Source organism: Coregonus clupeaformis, chromosome 12, assembly GCF_020615455.1.
Source record: "Coregonus clupeaformis isolate EN_2021a chromosome 12, ASM2061545v1, whole genome shotgun sequence".
NCBI lineage: Eukaryota > Metazoa > Chordata > Actinopteri > Salmoniformes > Salmonidae > Coregonus > Coregonus clupeaformis.
In genome coordinates, this window is record NC_059203.1 from 42,485,594 (window position 1) to 42,501,961 (window position 16,368).

At 42.7% G+C, this 16,368-nt stretch overlaps 1 protein-coding gene across 6 annotated transcripts; it reads left to right on the plus strand.

Moving 5' to 3' along the window:
* Positions 1–1,174: 1,174 nt before the first annotated feature.
* Positions 1,175–15,850, plus strand: LOC121578241 (PHD finger protein 20). Of its 6 annotated transcripts, none has more exons than XM_041892450.2 (17): positions 1,175–1,296; positions 4,545–4,648; positions 4,854–5,025; positions 5,192–5,276; positions 5,507–5,583; positions 7,100–7,721; positions 7,955–8,005; positions 8,108–8,377; positions 8,455–8,664; positions 8,897–8,998; positions 9,827–9,982; positions 11,506–11,687; positions 12,395–12,494; positions 12,787–12,982; positions 13,095–13,554; positions 13,748–13,931; positions 14,147–15,850. In XM_041892450.2, the coding sequence occupies exons 2-17, from the start codon at positions 4,563–4,565 to the stop codon at positions 14,287–14,289; spliced, it is 3,096 nt and encodes a 1,031-aa protein (XP_041748384.2). In that variant the 5' UTR covers positions 1,175–1,296; positions 4,545–4,562; the 3' UTR covers positions 14,290–15,850. The 6 variants fall into 6 exon arrangements, with proteins under 6 accessions (XP_041748384.2, XP_041748385.2, XP_041748382.2 ...); XM_041892451.2 differs by having other exon boundaries at positions 4,548–4,648; XM_041892448.2 differs by lacking the exon at positions 1,175–1,296 and adding an exon at positions 2,127–2,425.
* Positions 15,851–16,368: the final 518 nt, after the last annotated feature.

Genomic DNA, 16,368 nt, shown 5'->3' on the forward strand with positions numbered 1-16,368 from the left:
GACCTAGTGAATGACCTGCAGAGAGCTGGGACCAAAGTAACAAAGCCTACCCTCAGTAACACACTACGCCGCCAGGGACTCAAATCCTGCAGTGCCAGACGTGTCCCCCTGCTTAAGCCAGTACATGTCCAGGCCCATCTGAAGTTTGCTAGAGTGCATTTGGATGATCCAGAAGAGGATTGGGAGAATGTCATATGGTCAGATGAAACCAAAATATAACTTTTTGGTAAAAACTCAACTCATCGTGTTTTGAGGACAAAGAATGTTGAGTTGCATCCAAAGAACACCATACCTACTGTGAAGCATGGGGGTGGAAACATCATGCCTTGGGGCTGTTTTTCTGCAAAGGGACCAGGACGACTGATCCGTGTAAAGGAAAGAATGAATGGGGCCATGTATCGTGAGATTCTGAGTGAAAACCTCCTTCCATCAGCAAGGGCATTGAAGATGAAACGTGGCTGGGTCTTTCAGCATGACAATGATCCCAAACACACCACCCGGGCAACGAAGGAGTGGCTTTGTAAGAAGCATTTCAAGGTCCTGGAGTGGCCTAGCCAGTCTCCAGATCTCAACCCCATAGAAATTATTTGGAGGGAGTTGAAAGTCTGTGTTGCCCAGCGACAGCCCCAAAACATCACTGCTCTAGAGGAGATCTGCATGGAGGAATGGGCCAAAATACCAGCAACGGTGTGTGAAAACCTAGTGAAGACTTACAGAAAACGTTTGACCTGTGTCATTGCCAACAAAGGGTATATAACAAAGTATTGAGAAACTTTTGTTATTGACCAAATACTTATTTTCCACCATAATTTGCAAATAAATTCATTAAAAATCCTACAATGTGATTTTCTGGAATTGTTTTTCTCATTTTGTCTGTCATAGTTGACGTGTACCTATGATGAAAATTACAGGCCTCTCTCATCTTTTTAAGTGGGAGAAATTGCACAATTGGTGGCTGACTAAATACTTTTTCCCCCCACTGTATCTGAGTAATACGATGTCATATAGCCTAGCCTACTATTGATGTCAATTTGTCATTGGAAGTACATGCAGTATAGGCAAGCCTATATAAAAGTAATTTACTTGGGTATAGCCTACAAATTGCCTCTACCATAGATGCAGCTCTGTGATTCGGGAACAGAAGGTGTATTTAATACATGCGTAGTTGCTCGCCGGTAGTGCAAGAAATTCAACTGCGTGCTCTCGAATCAGACGCGGAGGCAACACATGAGAGGATTTTATCGCACACTGTGCACATCACCATCGGAAACGGAGTAACGTTATCCAGAAATCAAGGTAACATTTGATATCAGTTTTCTGCAACATTTTAGTCATTAGTATTTGCGACAGAATATGAAAAGCTTTTATGCATCAATAACACAAAACATTGTGTATTCTGAATGCGGCATGCTTTCTTTTTTATGCTTCCTAAACAAATAACGTTCAAATACTTGTAATGTAGATTTGTTTTGGCTTATGGATATCTTATACAGTTTATACTGTTTGGCGTAAGGTTGACTCGTCATTGTTTCGGTGGCTTCAGGGAAGTTTAAAGTGCTCTATTTCCATGCGGTATTTACGGTAAGAAAAAGTGTGGCCAGGCCTAGAGGCCCGATCCTCTTATGAATGACAGTCTGAATGGCCTGTAAGATTTCTCAAGCCCGCCCCTATCAGACCGCTTAACCAACTAGCTTTGTTCAAGTCACTGACAAACTACAGTTAAATATATTCAACACTCCTTATAGAATATCGGACGACAAACTGTAAGAAACTAATCAATAAGGCAGCTTTGAATTGTATAAAATCATATGCTTCTTATTTGAGCCTTACTTTGGAGTGGATGCAGGGTGACTGCTGAAATATACGACATGCAAGCAGAGCTGCCAAATAATGGAGAGAAAAACATGTCCAAGTACAGGATTAGGCTATATTTCAACATTTGATCAACAATTAGCCTTCTATGGTTAGGTTACATAGTTAATTTAAAGCCATGGACTATAGTAGGCCTATAGTTGAAGCGGAGGTCCAAGTTGAAGATTATTTTCACCCTTCTCGGGTCTGGCATAAACAACTGATGCTTATTGCGCGTCCTTTGCGTCATTGAGGTCGCTTCCGTCAGTTTTGAGCCACAGGCTCCAACAGAAAGAATTATTCCCTATTCGTTCACAAATGCTTTCTCGGAGTATGTGCTTATGGAACCTACATAACGTAGGTTCATGTTATCCATGTATGTTACATAAGCAACTGGCCTACATAACTAGTTTAATCTAATTTCAGAGACCATTTCCATTGCAATTGTCTTCCATTGTTTCAATATGTGCAATGTTCGCCTGACTAGAAAACACGTGGGTTGCCAAGTAGTGTGAAGATATCCGGCTACTGTTGTTACATTTAAATGGAATATGCTCAAAGTCTCTTCCCAAAGGTGAGTTTTGCCTCGCCAAATTAGGCTAATGTATTGCATATATATGTTTAGAGTCTTGTGTTTCCCGGTATTTTCGGGAATTTGTTTGACAATGCTAGAGGATACAAAGTATTCAGGGCGCGAGTCACAATGTAACGCTCTGCAATGGACCAGACAATGGACCTTTGAGTAGAATATATTTTATTTGAACAGATTTAATAATCAAAAGCAACATTTTAGTCAATTTGACAGAATTGCAATCCAGTCATGAATCATCACACTTTGTGATCACTCCAGTTGGACAAAAGGATACCGAATAGACAGTGTCGGAATTTGTCATCGTGCTGCCCAAGTCTTTGAAAGCTGTCTGGCTCTTGACCTCGTTTTTAGGTACTGGCTGCACAAAATGCTCGAGACATGGATTAGACAGTATTGCTATAAAATAGATGGAGTAAGGGTTACATGGGGCGGCAGGTAGCTTAGTGGGTAAGAGCGTTGTGCCAGTAACCGAAAGGTCGCTGGTTCTAATCCCCGAGCCGACTAGGTGAAAAATCTGTCGATGTGCCCTTAAGCAAGGCACTTAACCCTAAATGCTCCTGTAAGTCGCTCTGGATAAGAGCGTCTGCTAAATGACTAAAATGTAAATGTAAGATGCTTCAAAGAGGAGGGTTTGCGTGCGGTTTCAACTCAATTGAAATGAGGTATATCTCACTGGTCATTCCCAAAGCCAACACCTCCTTTGGCCGCCATTCCTTCCAGTTCTCTGCTGCCAATGACTGGAACGAATTGCAAAAATCTCTGAAGCTGGAGACTCTTATCTCCCCCAATAACTTTAAGCATCAGTTGTCAGAGCACCTTACCGATCACTGCACCTGTACACAGCCCATCTGAAATTAGCCCACCCAACTACCTCATCCCTATATTGTTATTTAATTTGCTCTTTTGCACCCCAGTATCTCTATTTGCACATAATCTCTTGCACATCTAGCATTCCAGTGTTAATACTATTGTAATTATTCTGCACTATAGCCCATTTATTGCCTTACCTCCATAACTTGCTACATTTGCACACACTGTATATATATTTTCTGTTGTATTTTCTGACTTTATGTTTTTTTTCTTTACCCCATATGTAACTCTGTGTTGTTTTTATTGCACTACTTTGCTTTATCTTGGCCAGGTCGCAGTTGTAAATGAGAACCTGTTCTCAACTGGCTTACCTGGTTAAATAAAGGTGAAATAAAAAAAATAAAAATAAAAATTGAAGTAGCATATTTTGGGAAGCAAGCAGGTGGCCATAGGTAATGAGATCTGAGGATTGCCTTAAGCATATAGGGGTTTCTTTGCTAAGTGTTTTCGTTGGATAAACACTGGAGCCTGATAGCCTAAATGATGGAGCAGTTATATTTGGTATCATAAAGGGTTCATAAACCCTTTATAAGAAATATGCTTCAGAAATCCTTGATAAACGAACGTCAATCTATTTTAAGGGTGTCAAACGGGTTATGCCATCTTTGGATGAGCACCAGATGTAAGGGCCTTTTACATCGCTCATTATGTAGTACGACTGCTTAAATTCTTATTAAACGTCTATGTAGTGCTTATGATTATGACTACTCTATGGATGCTCTATAATGCCTTAAGTTGTTCTTTCCTAGTTTTTTTAATTTAGATTATTATACACACTACAATGTTCACACCTATCTTTGGATGCAACAAACTAAGATCATACAGTAGTTATTGTTGGATACACACAGTATTGTGTTATGTAATAATTCCCTTTCCCCTCAGCCATATAGACAAGCCTCATCCCCTGTTCTCTCACCTCTCTTCCTGGCAGTCCCCTCACCAAAATGACTAAGACCCTTAGCATCATTGTTTGCTTTCACTTTCCACCACTATGATTCATTATGTAACAAGTAAATGCTGATCAAAATAAATGGAGAACTAACTAAATTCTCCACTGATTATGGAGTCAGACCTTTTTTGTATCTAAGCCAGTTCGCTCTAAGCCATTCTCTAGCAACTCTGGTTATTAAAACCAGTATGACCTCACGTAGGAGCCCCGCCATGACAGTTTTAAGAACTAGAAGTGTATGTGTGTCTGGTCTTTAACCAAGTAGAACTGTGTGTCTGTCAGCAGGAGGTGGATGTGGGCATGATGGGCAAGACGCCCCCTAACAGAAGAGGGATAACCTTTGAGGTGGGGGCAACGCTAGAGGCAAGAGACACCCTAAAAAACTGGTGAGTCATGCTTCAGTCCCTCCATCACTCTTTCTCATTCTCAGTACAGTATATCTTTCTCTGCCTGCACTCTCTTTGTTGCTTTCCTCAGCAATTTTTCAGGCATTCTTTGTCTTTCTCTCTGTCTTTCTGTTATCATCTGTTATCCAGTTCAGTTGCTTTGCTCCAATCTCAATCACCCCTCTCATATATCCCCTGCTCCTAGGTATCCGGCCAACATAGAGAAGGTTGACTATGATGATGAGAAGATCCTGATCCACTACCGTCAGTGGAGCCACCGCTATGATGAGTGGTTTGACTGGACCAGCCCCTACCTGAGACCTGTAGAGAGGATCCAGCTGAGACGACAGGGACTGCAAGATGACTATCCTATCCCTGTAAGAGATGGACTCTACTTACTCTCCCAACTACTGTATATCCCTACTGATTGCTCTACTTAGCTTTACCTGGTCTTCTATTTGCTCCACTTACTTCTATTTGATTTCATTTGCTCAGGCTGAGACTGGATCCATGTGTGACACTTAATTTAATCTGTCTCTTCAGGGATTTCATGTGAATGACAAGGTCCTCGCCAGTTGGTCCGATTGCCGCTTCTACCCTGCCAAGGTCTTAGCAGTCAATAAAGATGGTGAGTGGTTTGGAAGTACACTCATATGCATATTGAAGAGATGTATGTATTCTATTATGCAGAATAGAGGACCACAATGGAAATAAGTCTCTTGACATTTTTATGTATGTATCCTCGACAATTTTGTTATATGTATCTGTTGCCTGGTGTAACATTTAATATATTTTGAATTGTCAAATAAAATAAAATCAAGCATCAGTCTGATCCATCTGATCTCCATTTGCCCTCAGCATCTTACACCGTGAAGTTTTATGATGGAGTCATCCAGACAGTGAAGGGGATCCATGTGAAGCCTTTTGTCCGAGAGGTGAGCTCTTTGTTTCCTTCTCTCAGCAGGGACTGTCAATTATTGTTTCTACCTGCTCAAATGGCACATACATTGCCTTCAGAAAGTATTCACACCCCTTGACTGCATTTAAAATGGATTAAATTGAGAATTTGTGTCACTGGCCTACACACAATACCCCATAATGTCGAAGTGGAATTATGTTTTTAGAAATGTTTACAAATTAATTAGAAATGAAAAGCTGAAATATCTTCAGTCAATAAGTATTCAACCCCTTTGTTATGGCAAGCCTAAATAAGTTCAGGTGTAAAAATGTGCTTAACAAGTCACATAATTAGTTGCATGTACTCACTGTGTGCACTAATAGTGTTTAACATGATTTTTGAATGACTACCTCATCTCTGTACTGCACACATACAATTATCTGTATGGTCCCTCAGTCGAGCAGTGAATTTCAAACACAGATTCAACCACAAAGACCAGGGAGGTTTTCCAATGCCTCACAAAGAAGGGCACCTATTGGTAGATGGGTAAAAAGTAAAAAAAAAAAAAAAGCAGACATTGAATATCCCTTTGAGCATGATGAAGTTATTAATTACACTTTGGATGGTGTATCAATACACCCAGTCACTACAAAGATACAGGCGTCCTTCCTAACTCAGTTGCTGGAGAGGAAGGAAACCGCTCAGGGATTTCACCATGAGACCAATGGTGAATTTAAAACAGTTACAGAGTTGAATGGCAGTGATAGGAGAAAACTGAGGATGGATCAACAACATTGTAGTTACTCAACCTAATTGTCAGAGTGAAAACAAGGAAGCCTGTACAGAATATGTTTGGGGAAAATCCAACACATCACTGAGTACCACTCTTCATATTTTCAAGCATGGTGGTGTCTGCATTAGGTTATGGGAATGCTTGTCATCAGCAAGGAATACAGAGTTTTTTAGGATAAAAATAAACTGAAATTCACCTTTCAGCAGGACAATAACCTAAAACACATGGCCAAATATACACTAGAGTTGCTTACCAAGACGACATTGGATGTTCTTGAGTGGCCTAGTTACAGTTTTGACTTAAATCAGCTTGAAAATCTATTGCAAGACTTGAAAATAGCTGTCTAGTAATGATCAACAATCAACTTGACAGAGCTTGAAGAATAAAAAACAAAAACAATGTGCAAATATTATACAGTCCAGGTGTGCAAAGCTCTTAGAGACTTACCCAGAAAGACTCACAGCTGTAATCGCTGCCAAAGGTGATTCTAACATGTATTGACTCGGGTGTAAATGAGATATTTCTGTATTTCATTTTCAATATTGTGTGTAGATGGGTGAGTTTTTTTATTTATTGACTCCATTTTGAATTCAGGCTGTAACACAACAAAATGTGGAATAAGTCAAGGGGTATGAACACTTTTCTGAAGGCACTGTATCTGTTCATATTGTGTTGGCTTGCCATGCAAAGGGTCACATTTATGTGAGTCATACTTTGCCTTATTTCCCTCTCTTTTCATCCCCCTCTCTTCTGTAAATAGAGAGGAGGAGGGAAGACTCAGTCTTCTGAGAGGAACGGAGTCAGGAAGCCCCAGAATGGCAGAGACAGGAGACCTCAGGAAAACGTCCCCAAGAGTAAAAGAGCCAGACACAGTATATCTGACCAGGAGGGAGACGGTGAGACAGAGGATGATAATGACGTTGATGAAGATGAATGGGACGACAGGGAGGGGAAGGAGAAGCCCAAGAGGAAGGACGGTGAGGGGGACGTCACCAAAGAGAGTCCACCCACGATTAAGCAGCAGGAGGAGGATACAGAGCAGCATGCAGGACAGAACAACCTCAAGGATCACATGACAGCCACTGTGGGCCCGAACGGAGTGAAAGTGGAGGAAGACCAAGTACAGAGTGAGGAGAGGTCTACTCAACATTTAAATGGAGGGATAAAAAAAGAAGAGGTGGAAATGAAAACTGAGGACACAGTCCTGAGCTCATCCAATGAACCTAAGCCATCCACTGAGTCACCCAATCAGATGTCAACACAGACAGGGCCAGTTTCTATCCCATTACCCTCAGCTTTGTCCACCAATGACAGAGTGGAGCAGAAGGCAGCGAGCCAACCGGATAGCTCCAAATCTGCACCACTGGGCCTCCCAGTGAAACGTAAGACAACACAACTCCTCAAAAAAATCACTATCCAAAACGACTTATATTTCCAAATAATGGAAGCTGTCACTTCACTTATATTCTGTCCACATTTCAAGTCGTCAAAATAGTATAGAAGGTTTGAATATATTTATGAGAATTCTGAGAGAGTGGAGTGTTTTTTATTTGTTGTTGAACGTTGTCAGTCAGTGATTGTCAGTTTATATGGTCTCATTGTGTCTTTGTTCCAGCAATAAGGAAGCAGGGTTTTCACAACCCCAACAGATTCAGCAGAGAGCCATGTGAGTTCTCCCCCTGCACTCTGTTAGATCAGTTTACATAAGTGTCTCTCCACTCCTGGCTGTTTGTCCTTCCTCTCTTACACCCCTCCATTGTTTTTTCAGTGTACAGAGTGATCAAAAACCAGCCTCCCCCAGTCCTGTCCATTAACTTGGACCACAACCCATTTAAATGCAGCGCTGTGGGCTGCACCAAGTCGTTCCGCAAGGCCAAGCTGCTTCACTACCACATGAAGTACTACCACGGAGAGGACCAGCAGCTAGAGGACAACCTCAGCCCCACCAGGAGCGTCCAGACCCAGGCCTCAGAGAAGCACCCCTCCCCTACCACTCTGGAGAGTCCTAAGAGGAGACGCACCATCTCTGCCTCAATGCGTACGTGTAAGAAAAAGGTCTGTAGATAGATTTACCCAAAGTATTAGTCATAATAAAGGTTTTTCTATACCTGGCAGACTCAACTGTGCACAGTCCTACCAGAACTCCCCCGTCTCCACGTAGTGAGGCCAAGACAATGAGCAGACGCACGTCAGTGCCACCTGCTGTCAGCACAGAGCCAACACAGAGCCAGCAGCAGAGGGAGAAGAGCAAAGAGAACCAGCTGGACAGGAATGGACCGAGACCGGTGGTGACGGAGACGTTTTTGAGCAGTAGCATGGACATAGGTGTGTATAAGATGGAGACATGTGGAAAGACCTAAAGAGAGGGCTTAAATACGTCAATAGATGTGAGCAAATGTGTAGCTATCGTAGCTTATTTCTGATCAAAGATTCACTTTCACTTTCTCTAAACATGACACAACAGGAATATTGTGAAATTGGGCATGCTCCAGTATTTGTAATGCGTTCAGGGTCTACAACACTCTCTTAACTCCTGGTTCACTCTGTGTCACTCCAGGATTGGTGAAAGAACGAGACCGGCTGAAAGATAAGAAACGGACTGACTTCCTTCGCATTAAACTGAAGAAGAAGAAGAAGAAGAAGAAAAAGGCCAAGTCTGGTAAGAAGGGGACTCTAGTCACCCTACTGTTCTGCATGGTGCTCCTGTCCTGGAGCTCAGCTGCAGGTGCAATGTTTCATTCAGGCCGTGGGAAGGCCCTTTAGCACAGAGACATCCTACATTCCTCTTGGTGTGGTGTGGTGTGTGTGGGATTAACACTACAACTGCCTGTATCCTCACTATACGGGCCTATATCACTTCATCAGTCAAATAGCCACTGCTCATTTCATTTGCATCAGCAGTCTTGTGCTTTTACCACTTTTTCACTGACTTTAATGATTTGCACATCTTTGGCTCATGTTTGGTTCATATAATAACACATTAGGCTAGGAAGGCCTTTATTATGGTTTTATTAACCATCACATTAATCTGTGTGAAAAGTCTAATGCTAAGCACAAGCCACTGTGACAGCACTTCTCTAACCAAGTTTGAACCACTATTGGTCTATTGAGCTAGTTTAAATTAACTCTGTGAGTGTGGATGTGTGGATCACACTTGTTATAACACACCTTTTAGGAGGATGGTTTATTCAATAACACATTCCGACACAATTATACTTTTTTGACAGTGTTTTGGCCTGTTCACCTCTCAGAAATACTCAAGTAGAGGTGTTTTATGGACACACGTTTACCATTTATGGTTTATTTGTTATAAGGAAATATTCTCACACCAATAATAGTCTCTTTAGCTGTAAACATCAGAGTTCTGTTTCATATAGTGTCTGTTTGTCCCCCCAATAGAGTAGCTCTTGTTTGTCCTCATCAGCAAGTCCAAAGTTGACATATTTTGATCTGCGTCTGCTTCCCCCTCCCTCCCCTTTATTAACAGAGTACACAGGTAGTGAGGAGAATATTGACATCTCAATATTCGCTCTTCAGTCCAAATTGAATTTGCCACTCAAATTCCCCCTCTCACACAATCACAAGCCTGAGTCATACCACTGCAGGCCTGGATACAACCAGTCAAAGCAGATAAACGTGGATGGTGGGTATCAGTGTGTGTCGCTCTCTCCCTTTTGCCATTATTTGCCTGGTTTCAATCCATAAGTAATTTGTTCTTAGCTTCGACCTGTATCTTTTCGATTCTGTATCAAACCGATCTTGCTCATCATTTTCCACACTTTCTGGGGTGAAAAGCAAACAAACTGTTCTCACAGTTGAGGACTGATTCTATGGTTTACTGATAGAATCCAGGGCCTTTTTTTGCTGCTATGGCTTGCTTTATACTCATTATTGTGCACCATATGGTTTGTTATATGTTCAACTCACCAAGCCGTGCATAAGGGATATACAGGTAACTGCCAAAATAAAGGAAACACCAAAAAAGTATCTTAATAGGGCGTTGGGCCACCACGAGCTTCCAGAACAGCTTCTATGTGCCTTGGCATAGATTCTACAAGTGTCTGAAACTCTATTTGACGGATGCGACCCCATTCTTCCACTAGAAATTCCATCATTTGGTGTTTTGTTGATGGTGGTGGAAAACGCTGTCTCAGGCGCCGCTCCAGAATCTCCCATAATTGGGTTGAGATCTGGTGACTGAGAGACACTTTAAACCCCCTATGCTCCTTTGAGACCCCTGTTTTAAAGTCCCTGAGATCTCTTCTAGCCATGGTAGCCAAAATAATGGGCAACTGGGTATTTTTATACATGACCCCAAGCATGATTGGATGTTAATTGCTTAATTAACTCAGGAACCACACCTGTGTGGAAGCACCTGCTTTCAATATACTTTGTATCCCTCATTTACTCAACTGTTTCCTTTATTTTGGCAGTTACCTGTATTACATTTAAATTTTAGTCATTTAGCAGACACTCTTATCCAGAGCGACTTACAGTTAGTGAGTGCATACATTATATATATTTTTCATACTGGCCCCCCGTGGGAATCGAACCCACAACCCTGGCGTTGCAAACGCCATACTCTACCAACTGAGCCAGATCCCTGCCGGCCATTCCCTCCCCTACCCTGGACGACGCTGGGCCAATTGTGCGCCGCCCCATGGGTCTCCTGGTCGCGGCCGGCTACGACAGAGACTGGATGTCTGTATGTATGTTACAATACTGTGGATGAAATTAGCTATAGTTTCCTCCTATATTTCTACCATAGAGAACACTCTCTCTGCTGGTGTTACAATCATCTCTTGATCAAACACATCAGTTACATCCTAATTACATTATCTTCTGTGGACTCACATTGAGAAATATACTGTTTGGTATGAAACTAGCTCATGGAAGAAATATGTGTATGTAGTATTACAATGTTTCTAAAAGAGACTCGGGTCATCTTGAATGTCCCCTGTAGCTCAGTTGGTAGAGCATGGCGCTTGCAACGCCAGGGTTGTGGGTTCGTTTCCCACGGGGGGCCAGTATGAAAATGTATGCACTCACTAACTGTAAGTCACTCTGGATAAGAGCATCTGTTAAATGACTGAAATGTAAATGTAAAATCTTGACCAGGATTGTGTGTATTAGTTAACCTTTTCCATCCCTTGATTTCCCCTCTAGATGAGAATAGCATCAGTGATTGGTCCACTGACAGCTGTGGGTGGAGTGATGATGAGCTGGGGGTGGAGCTGGACGTTACTACTCCACCCCTGAATCTGGGCTCTGTTGCCTTGGAGACAGGCGTTCAGGAGATTGTGCGTTGCGTCTGTGAGGTGGAAGAGGAAAATGACTTCATGATACAGGTGAGCTACCTTGGGGGTTTACCTGGCTCTAGCCCAAACCTCCCTCCAATACACATCAGTGAGACTAGTGGATTCCTACCAACTCTATTCATTTAAATCAAATAATTTGTCAAATGGCACCTAATCTCTCGGAGACAGATTCTGCGTGTAAACCGAAGAATCTGTCGCGACGGGATGGAATGCGTAGGATAAAGAGCAGCAGTAGTTCAGGTGTTATGATACTGATGGTTTGTCGATACTGATGGTTTGTCGGGACTAGATGGAGTAGGCCTACAGCTCCATCTAGTTGTCACGTCTGGACTACACTTATTGACAATTGGAGCCTTAACCTATGTTAATTCACCTAACCTGCTACGTTAATTCTACCAACTTGCCATGCTAGTTTTCCCAACTTGCCATGTTAGTTATCCTAACCTGCTATGTAAACAAACCATCCGCCTCAACAAACAATAGTATCACCACACCGGTGTTTGGGTTTTCATCACTGATTATTTGGATGCATCAGGTTTGGGGAAAGGTGGTGCTTAAACGTTAGTTCTGGGTTAACCAAGATTAAATAGCACCTAACTAAAGGCCAAGCCCATCTCTGATTCTCCATAAGCAAGCTCAGGCCAAAAGTTAGCAGCAGAGAAAAACTGTTTGATTTGCATGATTGAGTAGTTGATAGTAACTCTCTGCTCCCTGGCCTTGTCTCTTGTTTCCCCCAGTGTGAGGACTGTCTGTGCTGGCAGCATGGAACCTGCATGGGCCTCCTGGAGGAGATCATCCCGGATAAATACACCTGCTACATCTGCAGAGACTCACCAGGTGAGAGCCAGCAACACACAACTATGCTTGATAGTAAATCCTGTGGTGGAAATGCAACACCATGTCGTGGAAATTACCACCAGGTACACCTGAAGTCAATATTAAATGAATCATCCTTTATTATCAGCACGCTGGAGAGGTTCCAACCAACTCAATGCACCATGTACACGTCGGTCAGGAGCTCCGTCGGGGCAGTCCCATTAGTTCTCTTATATACTGCTTACACAGACAAGTTATATTTTTCTGGATGTGTCTTATGATATCACGTGACCCCTCATGACCTTTGTTCCAGGTCAGAGGCAGAGCCTGCGGTACTGGTATGACCGTGATTGGCTGAGCAGTGGTCACATGTACGGTCTGTCCTTCCTGGATGAAAACTACTCCCACCAGAATGCCAAGAAGATTGCAGCAACACACCAGCTACTAGGAGACGTACAGCGTGTGGTGGAGGTGCTCAATGGCCTGCAGCTCAAGATGAGCATCCTACAGTAAGTAGAGGAATATAATGGGAAAAACTATCCATCTATACACTAATATGAATCAATATCTAATATCCTAATAAAATGGGTAGAGTCTGAATGCCCCTGTGTGCCCCTGTAGTACGCAAACCCACCCGGACTTGCGGCTGTGGTGCCAGCCCTGGAAGCAGGCAGAGAGGCCCTGGAGGAGAGGCGGGACGGGGACGGGTACCGACGCAGCACCGTCTCCAGCGCCAACAGACGAGGGCTCAGAGAGGGACCACAAGAGTCTTGCCCGTGGGGGCGCAGAAGCTCTGATGTCAGCCGCCATGGAGAAGCTCAGCCGAGCCTCCTCTTCCTCCTTCTCGCCTTACCAGTCGTTCCAGGACTCGTACATCATGAGTGAGCACTGCTACCAGAAGCCGCGGGCGTACTACCCTGCGGTGGAGCAGAGGCTGGTGGTGGAGACCACACGGAGGGGCTCTGAGCTGGAGGACAGCCTGAGGAGCACTGAGGACCTGCTGGAGCGAGAGCAGCGCTATGGAGGCATGCTGGAGACAGCCATTCCCAAAGCCCACACACACCTGAACACTCACACCAAGGTTCGTTCTATTTCAGCCAGTGATGTAGTGGTAAAACAATGGGTGGGTAAACAACTGTAATCGCCGGTCCTTGTTAAAAAAGTAAAGCTCCCTATACTCTCCATCCATACATCCTGCATACACAATACTATAGTGGTAGATACTGTAAGAAGTCAGCCTTATGACTGAAGCATCCTCTTTCCCATATGTCCAGGGTTCAGATGTTGGTCGCTGGGGCCAGGCCGAGGTGAAAATGGAGGGTGTGGCCTGCGGTGTGGGAGGGGACGGAGACTGCAGTAGCCAGCAGCACCAGTGGCAGATCAACCTTCTGGATCACATAGATGCCGTACAGGAAGAGGTCACTAACAGGATGGACTTCATCGAGAGGGAGCTGGATGGTGAGGCATGCCCTTTGTTTTCTGTTAGCAAGCAAAGCGTTTTGTGATGCCACTGATTGTATATGTACAATGGAAAAAGAGAGAATTTCAAGCAAAATAACTGTCACAAAGGTGTAGCCACAATCAATACATCTACTGTATATTATAAGTTCCTCTCAACTATGCATTTGACATGAGTGATTGACAGTGTTGTCTGTTCCGTGTTTCCTCCTCAGCGTTGGAGAGTTGGCTGGACTACACAGGGGAGCTGGAGCCCCCAGAGCCTCTGGCCCGCCTGCCTCAGCTCAAACACCGCATGAAGCTGTTGCTAACAGAGCTGGCCAAGGTGCAGCAGATTGCCCTGTGCTGCTCCACATGAGGGAGCCAGTGAGCAGTGTGACGTCCATATTCACAGACCAACACAGCACTCCCAAGAGACAATGCAATCGAGAGCAGCTCTCACTGGTCTATGTATGGCATTTGGGGGTTGGACTGAGGAGAAATGACCAGATAATTTAATGAAAATGCACTTACTTTCAGTATACTGCAGACTGGTGGGAGCATTTCATGGCATGGGGTTAAATACTTGAGGATGTCAGTTGGTGTTCCTCTATAAGGCCTATAGTCTGTACAGGGAAAAGCTCACAAAATGGAAGTGTGCTGTATCATGGTCATTACAGTAGGTAATGGATGGAGTCAACACAAAAGAGAACCAACAGGGACAGTTTATGGTTGTATGGGTTTGTTGGTGCAGACCTGCATCATATTAATGCCTTGGTTTGAGGTTTTGTTTGAAGCTTGCTGTCATGTACTCAACAAATTGCTGAGCTGTACTATGTATTCAAAGACCTCACCTGAACTTCTGATAGACACACTTTCAATATTCATGATGACAACTTTTGGAAACACTTTCCTTGGAGCCATATTTTGCAACACTTTTTCCTGTCTCAATATTGTAAAGTACTTAGTCATTGATAATCTCACATAATTGTTAAGCTTATGTTTGCTGATCATGTGGATTGTTTTACAGAGCACAACCTTAATAAGGTTATAAATAGGGTGTGACAATACAAACTATATTCTTATATAATGGCACTGTATAGATAATACTATCTTTCTGATTTTACGTAGTGAATTATGTTAAATGCTACAGCTGGTCAAAGATTGATATCATAACACACTGTGAAATAATTTTTCTCTGAATCAAAGGCTTATTAGTTAGTGTCTGTATTATAGACAATGGAGGGACAGTAAACAGTTTGATGACGAGTGACGTTTCTGGATTTTTGTTTTCATATTGTTTAAATGTGGTTTCTTTCCAAAGCTAAATGTCACTGTTGTATTATTTGTTGATGATGTATTTTCTTGTGGATATCCTTTATCCTATTCACTCGAGTTCCAGCCCGACTACATTGCAGACGTATGCCAGATCTTAGAACGCCTGTAATAGGTGTTTAACATTTTAGCTAACCACATCGTATGTTATAGCAATCTGGTGCCCGACTGCACAGTCTGACGTGGCACACAACCGTTGGTTGATGCAATGCAAAGCGGGCAGGAACTAGACCTTCAACTTTGCTTCACTTTAGCCTTTGACTTTTGGCTTACTGCAAATATTTGTGGAGATGTCAGCTACAACCTCAGCATTTTGTGTTCTGTTCTCAGTGGAAAAGACTTGTGATGGACCCATAGATTTTCCTTTTTCTTGTATTGTTTCACCTGTACTGTTTATTTGCAATATTTTGTATTTTTTGTGTAAATACATCTGAATGTTCTTTTCTTGGGATGACTTTGTATTGATACTTATTTTTAAACAGTCCTCCAAAAAGAGCCATACTGTACTAGTATGTCAACCAGGTTAAGAACCAAACAAGATGTTGAAAAATGCAACAGATATGCTGGTACATAATTAAACTACTATCGCTCATTGCTATACAGTGCATTCGGAAAGTATTCAGACCCCTTGACTTTTTCCACATTTTGTTACGTTACAGCCTTATTCTAAAACTGATTTTAAAATATATCCTCAAACTACACACAATACCCCATAATGACGAAGCGAAAACAGGTTTTTAAACATTTTAGAAAATGTATTAAAAATAAAAAAACATACCTTATTTACATAATTATTCAGACCCTTTGCTATTAGACTTTAAATTGAGCTCAGGTGCCTCGTGTTTCCATTGATCATCCTTGAGATGTTTCTACAACTTGATTGGAGTCCACCTGTGGTAAATTCAATTGATTGGACATGATTTGGAAAGGCACACACCTGTCTATATAAGGTCCCATAGTTGACGGTGCAAGTCAGAGCAAAAACCAAACCATGAGGTCGAAGGAATTGTCTGTAGAGCTCCAAGATAGGATTGTGTTGAGGCACAGATCTGGGGAAGGGTACCAAAACATTTCTGCAGCATTGACGGTCCCCAAGAACACAGTGGCCTTCATCATTCTTAAA

Excerpts from the sequence above, each read along its gene's own strand:
- LOC121578241 (XM_041892448.2), top strand. The coding sequence starts at position 2,396 with ATGGAATATGCTCAAAGTCTCTTCCCAAAG. Across the intron at positions 7,722-7,954 it reads ACTGGGCCTCCCAGTGAAAC|CAATAAGGAAGCAGGGTTTT; the intron begins GTAAGACAACAC and ends TCTTTGTTCCAG. Across the intron at positions 11,688-12,394 it reads AAAATGACTTCATGATACAG|TGTGAGGACTGTCTGTGCTG; the intron begins GTGAGCTACCTT and ends TGTTTCCCCCAG.